At 48.6% G+C, this 14,009-nt stretch overlaps 6 protein-coding genes across 6 annotated transcripts; 3 read left to right on the forward strand and 3 right to left on the reverse strand.

The window, feature by feature from the left end:
* Positions 1–961: 961 nt before the first annotated feature.
* Positions 962–1,834, forward strand: DOS2 (Dos2p; the record flags this gene model as incomplete). The annotated part of the gene is made up of 1 exon (XM_020211275.1): positions 962–1,834. The coding sequence occupies one exon, from the start codon at positions 962–964 to the stop codon at positions 1,832–1,834; it is 873 nt and encodes a 290-aa protein (XP_020062280.1).
* An 810-nt stretch (positions 1,835–2,644) lies between these two features.
* SSK1 (mitogen-activated protein kinase kinase kinase) lies at positions 2,645–4,393 on the forward strand (the record flags this gene model as incomplete). The annotated part of the gene is made up of 2 exons (XM_020208206.1): positions 2,645–3,580; positions 3,785–4,393. Coding segments are annotated over 2 exons (1,545 nt in total), but the record flags the coding sequence as incomplete, so codon positions are not given.
* Positions 4,394–4,952: 559 nt separating this feature from the next.
* CANTADRAFT_56684 (RNA-binding protein) lies at positions 4,953–5,243 on the forward strand (the record flags this gene model as incomplete). Its single annotated transcript, XM_020210613.1, has 1 exon — positions 4,953–5,243. The coding sequence occupies one exon, from the start codon at positions 4,953–4,955 to the stop codon at positions 5,241–5,243; it is 291 nt and encodes a 96-aa protein (XP_020062282.1).
* A 2,809-nt stretch (positions 5,244–8,052) lies between these two features.
* Positions 8,053–9,009, reverse strand: CANTADRAFT_23985 (uncharacterized protein; the record flags this gene model as incomplete). The annotated part of the gene is made up of 1 exon (XM_020207028.1): positions 8,053–9,009. The coding sequence occupies one exon, from the start codon at positions 9,007–9,009 to the stop codon at positions 8,053–8,055; it is 957 nt and encodes a 318-aa protein (XP_020062283.1).
* A 527-nt stretch (positions 9,010–9,536) lies between these two features.
* GDI1 (Gdi1p) lies at positions 9,537–10,880 on the reverse strand (the record flags this gene model as incomplete). The annotated part of the gene is made up of 1 exon (XM_020207029.1): positions 9,537–10,880. The coding sequence occupies one exon, from the start codon at positions 10,878–10,880 to the stop codon at positions 9,537–9,539; it is 1,344 nt and encodes a 447-aa protein (XP_020062284.1).
* A 773-nt stretch (positions 10,881–11,653) lies between these two features.
* CANTADRAFT_27509 (putative Xaa-Pro dipeptidase) lies at positions 11,654–13,813 on the reverse strand. Its single transcript, XM_020208128.1, has one exon. The coding sequence runs from the start codon at positions 13,406–13,408 to the stop codon at positions 11,933–11,935; it is 1,476 nt and encodes a 491-aa protein (XP_020062285.1). The 5' UTR covers positions 13,409–13,813; the 3' UTR covers positions 11,654–11,932.
* Between the last annotated feature and the right edge of the window lie 196 nt (positions 13,814–14,009).

Consider the following 14,009-nt stretch of genomic DNA (forward strand, 5'->3'; position numbering starts at 1 on the left):
ATCTGAAGAACAACCAGATCCGCATTAATTAATCTACCAATCAGATAGCAGGGGCACTACGACAGGTTACTATGCTTGCTATGAAACTACTTTTTGCACCCACTAGAATCTAGTGAGTAAGAATTAAGCCTAAAGAAACGCAACATGAAGGCCTGTTACAAGGTCGATTGGAATCTTGAGCTTGCGATTGTTGGCATACATTGTTACGGTATAGATATTGATATTATCTTGGGAAGAGCTGGAATATCATTGCAACCAACAACTTGAAAAGACCTCGCTCACTGGTCTGGGCCACCTGGAAACGGCCCTCGACAAGAAAAGCCCGGTTAGTGCTAGATGGAAAATACAAATGATGTCTGCAACAATTATTTGTCTAACAATATAGAAGATGGGATGCAGTATTGATGTCGATGCGAACGCTCTTGTGCAAGGATCGAATTCTGGATGCGTTCCTCTCTTGCTGGATTTTCGGAGATTTCTGTTCGGGAGAGAAATGTATTCCAACGCATTCATCTTCATACCATTGGTGTGTTGAAGTTATTCAAGAGCCAGTCAGTAAAGTATCATTCACAAGGAAAAATTGCTGCTCCGAAGTGCTCTTTGAATTCAAATTATGTAAATTGACACCACACATTTGGTGGATGCTTCTGGTTTACTATATCGGTCTAAAAAGCTCCCGATTGAGACAAGTTATGACACCAGAGATTATCAGCAACGCCAAGTTGTGAGCCCATTTTCTCTAAAGTCACACAAACCACTCCAGTCAACCTAAAGTAGAGTAGTATTTTGCACCTTTTCCAGGCGATTCAGCCACCGTAGGCCACTGCCCGCTCCACAAAGCCAACTTTAGATGTTCCCTACAGGCCAAGAGTTGCACCCACACGCAAGACCGATGGCGTGCGCGTACCGACGGGATATCCATTTGATGCTACCACCACCACAAGCAGTTATCTAGCCAGCCATGGAGTTCATTGACCCCCAAATCGAACCCGAAAAGGAGGCTGTCCCAGACAAGGCCTCTAAGGACCAAACAGAGGAGACCGTGCAAAGATTGGAATCGGAAATCGACAAGGCGTACTCAGCAGTAGAACACAAGTTCCAGGACTTATGGACCAATGCCTCGACCCAAGCCACGGGATTGCAAGAAAAGATCAAGTTGGAAGAGCACAAGAAGCAGTTGTTGAGCCAATTGAGCAATGCGCGTCTGAACATCAACACTGAGCTGATTGAGACCATCAAGAGCCAGGCCAACCACGCGTTGGACTCGTTGGACAGCACCCTCGAACAGGTGGAAAAACAGGCTGGACAGTATGTCAGTCTGTTCACGTCGTTCTTCTCCAGCATTGTCAGCGTTGCCCCCAAGGAACAGGAGAAGGAGGAGGTGTTGTTTTCATTGAACGATTCTTACGGCACCAGTCGTTACGACACCGAGCTCTTCAAATTGCATACCTCTCCCAGCTACTACGTGGATGAGGCCAGCGACGCGGCCAAGGCATTCGACGCCGACACCAAGACCACTGAGATCGCCGAGTTACTACAGAAATACCCAAACACCTTGACCAAGTTGATGAACGACCTTGTGCCTGTGAAGCTCCCCTACAACCAGTTCTGGTACTGGTACTTTGTGCACGACGACAAGTTGAAGGAGTCGGAAAACAAGAGGAAGGAGTTATTGGACAAGAAGACAGCCTCGGGTGCCGGCGACGACGAGGAGTTTACCTGGGACGACGACGAGGAGGAGGAGGAGACACAAGAGGAGGCAGTGGATGTGGCCAAAGAGGTGAAGCCCAAGAAAGACGACGACGACGACGATGATGATGATGACTGGGAGTAGTCTGCCTGGAGCTGTAGTGATTACGAATATACGTCTGGATTTCAATGTGTAGCCGTTAAGGAACGTGAGCATCACCAATCTGCCCATCCACTGGTATGTGAGTACTTTGATGAGCAAAGAATTGTTATTTTTACCAGAAGCGTACCAGAATTCTATAGAAAGTCAAGTATGTAACTTTAGGGAAATTTACTCCAGTTCAAGTAGCCGAAGCAGTAGTCATAAAATACCTCCGACTGTGCCATGTAAGCACTCTACTAATCTGGAGTAATAGGCATACCATGAAAGATAATGAAGCTTGGGTGCCGTAGCCCCACTTTTACTCTTTCCAGCATGGCCGGGTGCCCATTAGCACATCCTAGCAGCCCCGTTCTACTAGCTACTCTCGTCTCACTAAACCTGCCATCCCTACTGTCTGTTGTCGCACCCCGACATCTCCGACCCCCAGATCGACCGCAGCAATCGCACGAAATAAAATTCAACGAGTGGTTGTGTCTGACACTTTATCACCAACAGGTCCCCCATCACGGCATCCCATCCAGTGCTGTTTCGATTCTGCAGGCTCCAGATCGAATCTCAATACGGCGCCCTCCACCACCACCAGTCGCCTCCACGTGCCTCCATCCGCCCTGGCCTTCCCATAGACAGACACTCCCGACCACAGACATTCGGTCCTCAGACACTCCGTCCACAGATACTCCGTCCACAGACACTCCGTCCTAGTCACTCAGCAGACACGACCACAGCGGCGGCTACAATCCACCACCCACCAATCCACTCATCCATCTCTGCATTTCCATCACAGTCATGTCACGCCGTGTGTGGGTCAAAAGGCCCAATGGAACCCCCACCACCATCTCCGTGCACCAGCAAGACATCGTCGACGACCTCAAGCTAGCCATCATCAACAAGTTTCCCACGTCGTTGGCCAGGTCCTACGACCCGGCAGACCTCATCATCAAGATCCACCCCAGGCCCGCCAGCGCCAACACCCACAAGAAGAACATCCCGCTGTTCTCGTTTCCAGACGTTTCTCGCAGTCCCAACTCGCCGTTGGCCACTTCCACCTCCTATGCCATCACCACGCTAGAACCAGACCAGAACGTGTGGGTAGTGTTGGACAACCACTTCCCCAAGGGAATGACGATGCAGGACTCGTTTATCATCGAGGTTCCCGAGCTCGACCCCCTACTGGCCCAGCACAACCAGAACTTCAGCTACTACAACCAGCCTCCGCTGTTTCCCCTGGTGCAGCTGGCCTCCAGACCCGTGCAGCCGCCCCAGGACACCAAACCGTCCATCTCCTTCAACACCAGCCCCAAGTTCCACCAGCCCCAGCCCCAATATGGCTTCCAGGCATCCATCAACAACAACAAGGACCTCTCTATATCCCCCGAAATTACCGCCAAACAATCTCCTGCGCCCTCTAATATCCACAAGGGGCTCCAGGCAACCACCTCAAGTTCCCCAGCTCCCGAACTTGCTCCGCCTTCTGCCTCTGCGGAGCCCACAAGCTCCGCAGGATCAGACAATTCCCAGGTGGTGCTCTTGTTGCCCAAGAACTTCTCGTTGGCTGCCGGCAATCAACCTGGAATCAAAAACATCCAGGATCCTCATAAGAAAAGGTTGTCTTTCGACGAGGGCCTTATCTCCAAACCTCGTACTGACTTCAAGTCGCCCCCTACCCTGTCTACAAACTTGACCAGCATTGGCATGGCTGATAACCACCCAACCCCATTTCCACTAACTGTGGGCAACCAGTTGAAGCCCAGCTTGCCGGCCCTTGATGTTTCGCGGCTCTCGAGCGAACAGCTGATTAGCGATGGCGATTCATCGAGTACTCCGGACACGAGAAATGCAGTCTCCATGAACAACCAATTCTTTTCTCCAATCGCAGACTCCCCAACTACAGAAGGACCCTTGAGCAGTCTCGAAAACGTGTTAAAACCGGAGGTTGCTCCGGAAAAGAAAAAGGAAATTAAGCCGTTCAAGGAAATACTGAAGAAGAAATCCAGCAAATCTTCAGGGGCGAAAACGAACACAGAACGAGTGCTACCATCCATTTCTGTGTTGGTAGTTGAAGATAATGCCATTAACCAGGCCATTTTGGGGGCGTTTTTGAGAAAGCACCGCATACATTACCAAATCGCAAAAAACGGTCAAGAGGCCATCGACAAGTGGAGAACTGGTGGCTTCCACCTTGTGTTGATGGATATTCAGTTGCCAGTCAAGTCAGGTATCGAAGCAACCAAAGAGATCCGTCACTTGGAGAAGGTGAATCGCATTGGTGTGTTTGCTCAGCATGAGCTCACAAATTCCCACTACCACAATCAGACGATCCTCAAGCCGGAAGAGAAATTGGACTTGAACATCTTCAGGTCGCCAGTGATCATTGTGGCACTCACAGCTTCTTCCAACTCCTCTGTGGATAAGAAGAACGCATTGATGGCAGGATGCAACGACTACTTGACCAAGCCCGTGAACTTGGTGTGGCTCCAAAACAAAATCACCGAATGGGGCTGCATGCAAGCATTGATTGATTTTGAAGGCTGGAGAGACAAGCTGTGCAATGTGGTCAAGGACGCGAAACTGGTGGTCACTACCCCTAAGACGGAATCACCCGGAGTGCTATTATCCAACTCAAAACTTTTAACCAGTCAATAGAATCACCCGCAGTTCAGCACCTATTCCTAATATATAGACCTCAGGACCGCTGTACTCCTAATACATGAGACTATTAGAACAAACGTGACAATCAACCAACAAAGTAGAACTATTTCCTCAACTAAATTGTCTATAGTATGTGCAGAGGAGGGCTAAAATTAACCCGGTCTTTGTGCAAACTCCACATAGGTGTTTCAGCACTTCCATATATAAAAAGAAGCTGGTCATGGAAATACATGAATCAGGAGAAAATTAGTGCAGCTCAGTTTGTGGTCTCCATTATTCTTCTAGAGATGTGAAATTCGTGGTATTTTCTATTATACGAATCGGTTGAAAGGTCATGTCTTCATTTTGGGGTGCATTCATCACCTCAAGTCTACAGAGCCTGAGCTGCGAAATCACTGTATGGATCGATATCGCGTCGTGCGCGCACCGTTGCCCATCCAAAAGTGATTCTATGCTCGTTCTTCTCCATCCATACCTACAAGTACAGAACCCTCCAATGTCCGAAGCTAGCGAACCACAAACCATCTTGCCGTTGGAAGTCATCGACAAAAGCGTCGGCAAAAAAATCCGCGTGTTGTTGACCAACGACAAGGAATTCACCGGCACCTTGATAGGCTTTGACGACTTCGTCAACATGGTGTTGGAAGATGTTGTGGAAGAGTCCAACGATGGTGTCAGCGACAAGGTCATCAAGAAGATGTTGTTGAATGGAGGCCAAGTGGCCATGATTGTGCCCAGCTAATTCATCCTTTCGCCAGTTTGCCCTATCGCTTCTGGTACAACCAGGCATTGACGTACCAGCGAGTGTCAACCACTGCGAGATGCACAGCACCACCGTCGACAGAACAGGTGTCTGCGATCTGTCACTATCGGACCAGAGACTGAGGCGCCTTTCTAAATTGTATAATAGCAGTCAATACAAGACTATCCAGACAGGACCAAATGCCAGAAATTAGTGGGATGAATTGAAAAAACCGTAGATTGGATGCTCATAATGCTGTAGCCCCGGGGAGGCCGCTGCTGTGCGTTGTCTTCACCTGAAACACTTGTCGTCATCTTGCTCGAAATCTGACGATTCGTGTTAGTATAGTTCATGGTTCCAGAAAGTCTATCTGTTCACACAGCACGGTTCAAGCGTCGTGCTGTATCAAGCCAATTTGGATTGATATGAAGAAAACATAGTAGCAGAATGGTGCGTCTGCGTTCTGGCCAAAAATCAGACTTAGACTATACAGCAGGCACTTTCACTCTGAGAAGGGAAGTATGGACGCAGTGGGTGTACTTATCCTGAGCGTTGAAGCACACAAGTTTTTGCAAAAGTCCTGGATGGTGCAAGTCGGGATTTGGGCCACCATAGAACAATTTGCTCCAGATATACTGTTCGCATCCACCATGGCATAAACTGCTTGTGCACAGTCAATAATGATGATAACTACAGAAGTCAGAGTAAATCCATACACCAAACCCAGTCCCTTAAGGCTGTCGTCTGGGTGGCCCAAGATCTGTTCAGAGTGAAGAACTTCATGTGAAGTCTCGTGAGCCGTCACAGTGGCATAAGCAATGCAACCACCCCAAGAGCACTTGCACCACTTCCAGCCACGCTATCCACGACAAATGCCGTCAAGCATCCGCTGGCACTCATCTAGAATGCTAAGAAACGTACGTTCAGAGTATTGAAGTGTGGATGTTTAAGTCGTCAAATTGCAGCCTCTGCGAATCATCGAAAGCCCCAACCCTCTCCTGAAGGCCCCTCCAAAAACAGCTACTTTCTCGTGGAAGGACTTGGACTGCTTTGGAACGTTTTGGCCACCCCACACCGCCACCACTGTCTGGGTCAGACAATTAGACGTGATGCAGATTGTACCAGGTGCGATTTTGCCACCACAAACAATCACCAATCGCTCACCACTAGCCGCCACTCACTATATAAGTTCCTGCGTACCCACTCCGTACACAACAACCACTATGAAGCTCAGTATATCCATTGAAAGCACAGGTAACGTCATACTTGTGGACGTGCCTGGATCACTCACCGTGGCAGACTTCAAGGCTTATCTCGAAGCAGAAACAGACATCGACCCTCAACAACAGGTGCTTATCCACGACGGTACCAGCTTGCACTTGCCCCAGAAAACGTTGGATGAAGCAGGAATCAAGGAGAACGACTTGCTCGTGCTCAGCTTGACCCGCCTGGCTGGTGCTGCTGGTGCTCCTTCCACAGCAGACTCCGGTGCCACTCCGTTTGATGGCCAGATCGAGGCGCTTCGCCAACGGTTGTTGAGCGATCAGACCATGCGGACTCAGCTCGAGCATCTGCAGCCTGATCTCTACAGAGCCTTGAACAATCCATCCGAATTCAGAAACCGCCTTGCCTCTCAAATCCAAGAAGGAGGATTTGGCGGTATGGGGGGACCAGGTGCTAACAGTGAAGAAATGAAACGGTTGCAGGAAAACCCCGACGATCCCGAAAACCAGGCCAAGATCTTGGAACTCATCAGACAACAACAAATCGACGAAAACTACCAGTTGGCTTACGAAACCACCCCAGAGAGTTTCGCCTCAATCAACATGTTGTATATTAACATCTCCGTCAACGGCCATAAAGTCCAGGCGTTTGTGGACTCGGGAGCACAAACCACCATCATCTCGCCCAAGTTGGCGGAACAGGTGGGAATTTCTAGGTTGATCGATAAACGTTTCATCGGTAAAGTCAGTGGTGTTGGAACCCTAGATGTGCAGGGCAAAATTCACAGTGTTCCGATAAGAATTGGAGACTCCAAAATTGATATCGCCGCATCCTTCACCGTGGTAGATACTGCTGTGGACTTGTTGTTCGGATTGGATTTATTGAGAAGACACAAATGTGTGATTGACTTGAGCAGAGATGTTTTGGTGGTTGGTGGTGATATCGAAACCAAGTTCTTACATGAGTCGGAGGTTGTCAACGGATTTGGGGCCAGTGATTCTTCAGGAAGACCTCTTGGAACTGCTGGAGGTCCTTCCGGGCTCGGGGGTAATATTTTCGGTGACGGTGGATCTGTTGTGCCAGCTAATACAACACCAGTGAGTAGCTCTCCAGCAAGCTCTGCTGCTGCTGCCGCTTCTAAAAGACAGCGCACCGAACCAAGCGCTCAGAAGTTCAAAGAAGAGGACATTACCAAGCTTATAGGGTTGGGTTTTTCAAGACAAGAGGCCATCTCGGCCTTAACAGCCACGGGAGGCAACGTTGAAATGGCAGCATCCATGTTGTTTCAGTAATCAGCCGCACTAGATAATTTAATCCAAGAACGTTATCACTACATGATCCAATTCACAGATTGTATTAATAGATTATTCAAGAACTGAAGCATGGTTCGAAGGTTATTAGATCTGCCAATACAGCAATTAATTTAAAACTTGAATTATTTGAAGGTTCAATACACCAGTCAATTTAAAAATTCAATTAATTTCATTTTAGATCTTCAAATACGTATTACTTCAAATCTCCAATTACATGTCAATACAATCAAATACATTTCGTCTAGTCTATCACTCTAGGTCTATTATTGGCCTCACTTCGACTCGGGCTTTTCGTAAAGCGGGATGAAAAAGCCTCTGAAATGGAACAGGTTTCCCAAGCGGTCGATCTCGTCTATGTCAGCCTGTTCGAGCTCAAAATTGTACACTTCCAAAGACTGCTTGATTCTCTCTTCCTGCGAGGAGGTAGTCACTGGCAAGATACCCTTCTGGTAGGTGTATCTGAGCAAGATCTGGGCAGGAGTCTTTCCGTACTTCTTGGACAATTCTGGGAGGTAGCTCACCAAAGGATGGTCCTCGATGACGACGTCGTCCTTCTTGATTCTGAACAAGGGAGACAAAGGTCCGTATGCCTCGGTCAAGATCTCGTTCTCGGCAGCGAATTGCACGATGTTCTTGGATTGGTTCTGCAAGTATGGATGGAACTCGATCTGGTTCACCTTGGGGTAGAACTCTTTGGAACCAGCCACTTTGAAAGTTCTTTCCAAGTCCTCCACCCTGAAGTTGGACACTCCGATGTTTCTGACCTTGCCAGCCTTCTTGGCGTCGATGAGACGCTGCCAAGCTGACTCGACTGTCTCGCCATTCGAGCCTTCGGGAGTGAAGAAAGGCGCATGGATCAAGTACAAGTCGAGGTACTCGGTGTTCAACTCCTTCAATGCCTTGTCGATGGCTTCAGTGGCATTGCTGGACTTGATTTCACCAAATCCGGGGTTGTACTTTGAGCTGATGAACAAGTCTTCTCTGGCAATTCCACTACGCTTGACAGCTTCTGCGATCTCCTCGTGGGTGGTGTAGATTTCGGCACCATCGATGTGGTTGTAGCCCAGCTTCAACGCCAAAAGCAAGGCCTCAACCAATTCTTCTGTCAATGCCGGGACGTCTCTGCTCTTCTTGAGGTTCTGCCACTTGGTACCGGTTCCGGTTCCAAAAGTGATAGGCTTGCCTGACTTGGTGGTGAAGTTCTGGATAAGGTTGACTGATTTGGTCATGGTAGCAAAGATGTTTGTTGGTGCTCAATTGAGGGTAATTAGGACAATTCTATTGGCCACTGCTGGTGTTACAGGTGGAGTTTGTCCGACTGCAATTGTGGAGAAGATCGGCAGCGGAATCCTCCCTTTATATGTGGTGCGGATTATTAATGGACCCTCGCGGCCACAATCGCCACTATGACGTGCTGGGGGGCCCACAAGAGCGTCCATTATGGCGTGGCTAGCGGTGGTGACGGCGTGGCAGGCCCTATGACGTTGCTGGTGGTAAGAATGGCGATGGTCTAGCGGGGTTAGTCATGGCCGTCGTTATCTGTTCTACGCAGGCATAATTTATCTTATATTGTAATCGAGATAAACGATGGAGATATCGGTGGAAAATGATGGACACGAAATGGATCAAATGGATCAAGGTAGGGTTCAAGAGATAGATCAGGAAATTGGGTCTAGAAAATGAGGTCAGGAATCATTGAGATCAACGGATGTCAATCACATCAATGAGATCAATGGCTCACCGAAGTGTGGCGCACCTACTCAAGACCGTTCAACCCCTCGTCCTCCTCACTGTTGGATCTCTTCTTTAATACCAAGGGCTTGCCAGTGATCCGGAAGTACAAGTCCTTGACGTCGTCGGTGGTGCTCTCAAAGTGCGAGGTAGCGTCGTAACTCTTGGAGATGTAGACACCGTCGCTGGCCCCGTCGCTGGCAGGCTCGTACAACTCGGCAATGCCCATCAAGGTGTCCAAACGGTTGCCCAACAACTTGAATGCAGGCTCCAACTCGACGTGGGGAGTGTCGGTCTCGATGATGGTGGACACAATGGCCAAGTAGTACCCCTTGGGAACAACGCAGTGCACGTCAGACAAGACAGCTATGTAGATATCATGCTTTCTACCCACCTGGTTCTGGGGAATGATGATCTGCACCGAGTCCAAGTCGTTGGTGCCTGGAAGGGGATGGTCCATGATGCACATGGCTCTGATCACCTTGGAGCCGGTCTTCTTGACCTTCTCGGGGAAGTAGGTAGGGTCAGCAATCACAATTGGAGCCTTAGCAGTGCCTTCCTTGGTCTTGACTCCCGCAAACTTGTCGCCCTCGTACAACACCTCGTCAATAGGGGTGTCCAACATGTAGGTACCACCGTAGATAGCAGACAATCTGGCAAAACCTTGAGGCAACTCGCCCAAACCGTATAATGGGTAAATGTATGGAGACTTACCGTACTTGGCAACCGATTGCACGTACAACAAGATTCTTTCATAGGTAGGACGGGCCACCTCGTTCAAGTAGTCGTCGGTGGACCACAAGGCCATGGCGTGGCCGATGAAGTCCTTGGTCCCGTTTTCCAAGCCGAACTTGTTGTAGACCTCGTTCATGGTGTTGGAGTCCAAGTTCAAGCCTTGGTGGGTGGATGGTACATTCTCGTCGTACTTGCTGATGAATTCCAAGAACCCCTTCATTCTTCTCTTCTCAAATATGCCCATCAAGGACGACTTGATAGCTTCAACCTCGTTGGAAGGCACCTTGGCAATTCTGCCGTTACGGTAGACGTAACTACCTCCGATTTGCTTGAATTCGATGTATCTGGTGACATTGGTGTGGACCAAGATGTTGGTCAATTCTCCATTGGCCATCAAGAATTTAGGGATCAAATCAACACACCAGTCTCTGTCTCTACCCTTCAAGTCCGGCTTCTGGGCAGAGGGCTTGAACTTGGAGTACAATTGAGAAAGGTTCAAAGATGCAGACTCTCCTCCATAGAAGTCCTGTCTGTCGATGTGCAAAACCTTCTTGCCTTCGACCGATAAGAGACCAGAGAGGATACATTCGGTCAAGCCAGTACCTAAGACTATAACGTCGTAATTTTCATCCATGGTGGCGACGATTGGATGGTGGGGGATGGATGGAGTTACCGTGGAGGTGGACACGTTAATAAATTATGTTTGCTTTTGTGGTGAGGTCGTGTGGAACAGAGACTAGTGACGAAACGACAGGAGCACATATGGCTTCAGAAGGTTCGGTAGCCAGCGTAGCGGCAGATGTAAGTCACTGAAGTGAGGAATTGACCCTCTATGGGGCTATCCGTAGTCCAATTTGCAGGTGGATATCATCACCCACCGTGTAGTGGCACTGACAGAATGTGTTTTGCAGTCAAACCGCCTTGCGACAGAACGGGGCAGCGACGAACAGTGGCAACGGTTGGGGAGAACGAATTGGAAAGCGACACTGTAGACGATACCGTAGAGGAGTTGTCTGCTTCAAGTTGCCATTGGTGATTACAAGCGCCTGATAGTTGGAAAAAGGCAATGATTTGAGGAGACCAAGGAAGTAACCGCTGAGCACGCAGGTTAACTTTGGTTGTGCTTTGAGTGATATGAGCTCGTTATGGTTGAGAAATAGATGCCTTCTGGTGTGTATTTAGTAGCATCCAGGACTAATTGATCAGTGTCCATGGCTGGTAGTTTTGTCCTGTTGAAGCACTTGTGAATTTCTCCAATAATTGCGAAATATTTGAAATTTTGAGATTACTATCAGTCAGAAGTATTTGAAATTACTAATGGGAGGAAGAAGGTAAATTTTGAGTATACACAGAACGATTCGTTTGAAATAATAAGACATTATTCAAGGTTGTAAACGTTTACTTAGTGTAGTATTTTTTATTTAGCTGTCTCTGTACTATTAGTGTCATTTGTTCATTGATTGGAGCTTCACTATAGTCCTTGAAGTATTCAAAGAATTCCCATAATGAAAGCTCTCCTATCATAGCGAGCCTTCAATAATAAGATCTTCACTTTGCGTTAAATGCATTTCAAAGTGGTCCTCCCACTTCAAAGCACCGGCAAACCTACGATCTATGTATATAGCCATTAATTTAATATTTACTCCGCAACAGCTGCAATATACACCAATATCATATAGTACACCACTAAACCACGTTGTGGAAGCCTTGGGCTCCCTTGTCAAGACCAGCCTTGATGATCTTGGAGATTTCCACAGGATCAGAGGTGATTCCAGTAAGATTCTCGAAACCATCCTCTGTGATCAACAAATCGTCCTCGATTCTGACTCCTCCAATGTACCAGTACTTGTCCAACACATCCTTGTTGATGTACTTGACCTTGGTTTCGTCCTTCAAGGTGTCTTCCAACAAGAAGGGGGAAAAGTAGATACCTGGCTCGTCAGTCAACACCATTCCCTTGAGCAAAGGTCTGCGCAATCTCAAGTATTGCAACAATGGGTCTGGATCTTCGTAGTTGGGGTATCCACCGACATCGTGGGTGTCCATACCCAACAAGTGACCCAATCCGTGGGGAAAGAATCTGGCAGAGACCTTGGAATCAAACAATTCTTGAGCAGAGAATTCTGACTTGAAAATGCCCAACTTGAGGAATTCTTCAATCAACACCTTGTGCGCTTGCAAGTGAATGTCGTCCCAGCTGGCACCTGGCTTGATCATGGCCATGGTTACCTGTTGCATCTTCAATACCGCGTTGTAGATCTCCAAGTGTTCCTTGGTCCAGTCTCCGTTGATGGGGAAACATCTGGTCACGTCAGCAGCGTAGCAGCTCCATTCAGCTCCAGCATCGATCAAGATGGACTTCTTGGTAGGCTCGATCTCGTCGTCGTTCTTGACGTAGTGCAAGGTAGAGCACGAGGGTCCACTGCAACAGATGGGGTCGTAGGCGTGGTGCTTGGAGCCCTGTCTCAAGGCGTGGTAGGTGAACTCGGCGTGGATGTGGGTCTCGTTGGTTTCGATGGGAATGGCAGACATCACTGCCAAGTGGCAGTTGTCGGTGATTCTGGCAGCCTCTCTCATCAACTCGATTTCGTACTCGTCCTTGATCAATCTGGACTCGTCCAATGCATAGAAGAAGTCCTTGTTGCCTTCGGATAAGAACGTTGAGAACTTCTTGTTGAAGTCGTTGATGTCGGTGGTGAGGATTTCGCTGCCAACGGCCTTCAAGTCAGCCTCCAAGTCACTGACGTACTTGACCTCATCGGCATCGAACTTCTTCGCAGCCTCCTCGAGGGACAAAGGCATGCCTGACCACATGACGTCTTCGTAGTCGATGTTGGGCAAGTAAATGGTCAAGTGGTCTTTCTTTCCCAGGAACAAAACGTGCGAGCCGGGAATGTCCACTCCAGACAAGTAGTAGAAGTATCTGTTTTGTCTCATGGGCTTGGTTTGGTCACAGTACTGGTGGTAGACCAAGTCTTCCCCAGACATGAAGAAGGAGGCATCCTGGCCCTTGGGGCCCAATTTTTGGGCCAAATGGGCCTGAACATTTCTGGCGTGTTGCTTGGCTGGGTATTTCTTTCCTATCAAGGAAGCAGGTCCGGTGGTCATGGCGGGTGTGGAGCCAGAATGGTTTGGGATGTGGAGGACTTTTATGATGTCCATGGTTAGGAGCGCGAGGTCCCTTGGTGTGTGCAGTACCTAATCCCGAGGGCTAGTTAGCGAAGCGTCAATAGCCGAGCCAAGCATGGCTGCGGACAGGTCCAGAAACGGGGAGGAGTTCTGGGGGAGGGGAATTTACTAGAAAGCAAGAAGTGCAGGAGAGTGGTGGCCATTTATGGACGGCAAGGCTCAGATATTGTGTGGAGACAATATGCACTTCCAACTGTCGGTGCCGGTCGGACCGGCACCAAGAGCACCACGGGTGGAGAAGAGCAGGCCCAGGCTGGTTTGTGCTAGTGCTGCTGAGATGCGGCTCTACTGAGGACCGTTGTCGTTGGTGTCTAAATCGGGAAATCGCCAGAGCTCAGGTTAGTTGATACCAGTAATCCCGGTGAGACGACTGCAATGATGCACATAGGCCATGCAGGTCTCTAGTGCCTTCTGCCACAACTGAGCTTTTATGCCTCTGACAAGCGGGTTCTGGCTTACTAATAAATTATGTAATTCAACACGTGACGCGCTACGTTCACCTCACTCGAATTGAGTGGCAACATCTACCACCACAACCAAACACCATGGAGAGATTACAAAGATTATTAGGATC

The sequence above is a fragment of the Suhomyces tanzawaensis genome (assembly GCF_001661415.1).
Source record: "Suhomyces tanzawaensis NRRL Y-17324 unplaced genomic scaffold CANTAscaffold_8, whole genome shotgun sequence".
Classification (NCBI taxonomy): Eukaryota; Fungi; Ascomycota; class Pichiomycetes; order Serinales; family Debaryomycetaceae; genus Suhomyces; species Suhomyces tanzawaensis.

What these genes read in the sequence shown, in the direction of transcription:
- CANTADRAFT_27509 (XM_020208128.1), bottom strand. Translation starts at nt 13,408, where the DNA reads ATGGACATCATAAAAGTCCTCCACATCCCAAACCATTCTGGCTCCACA.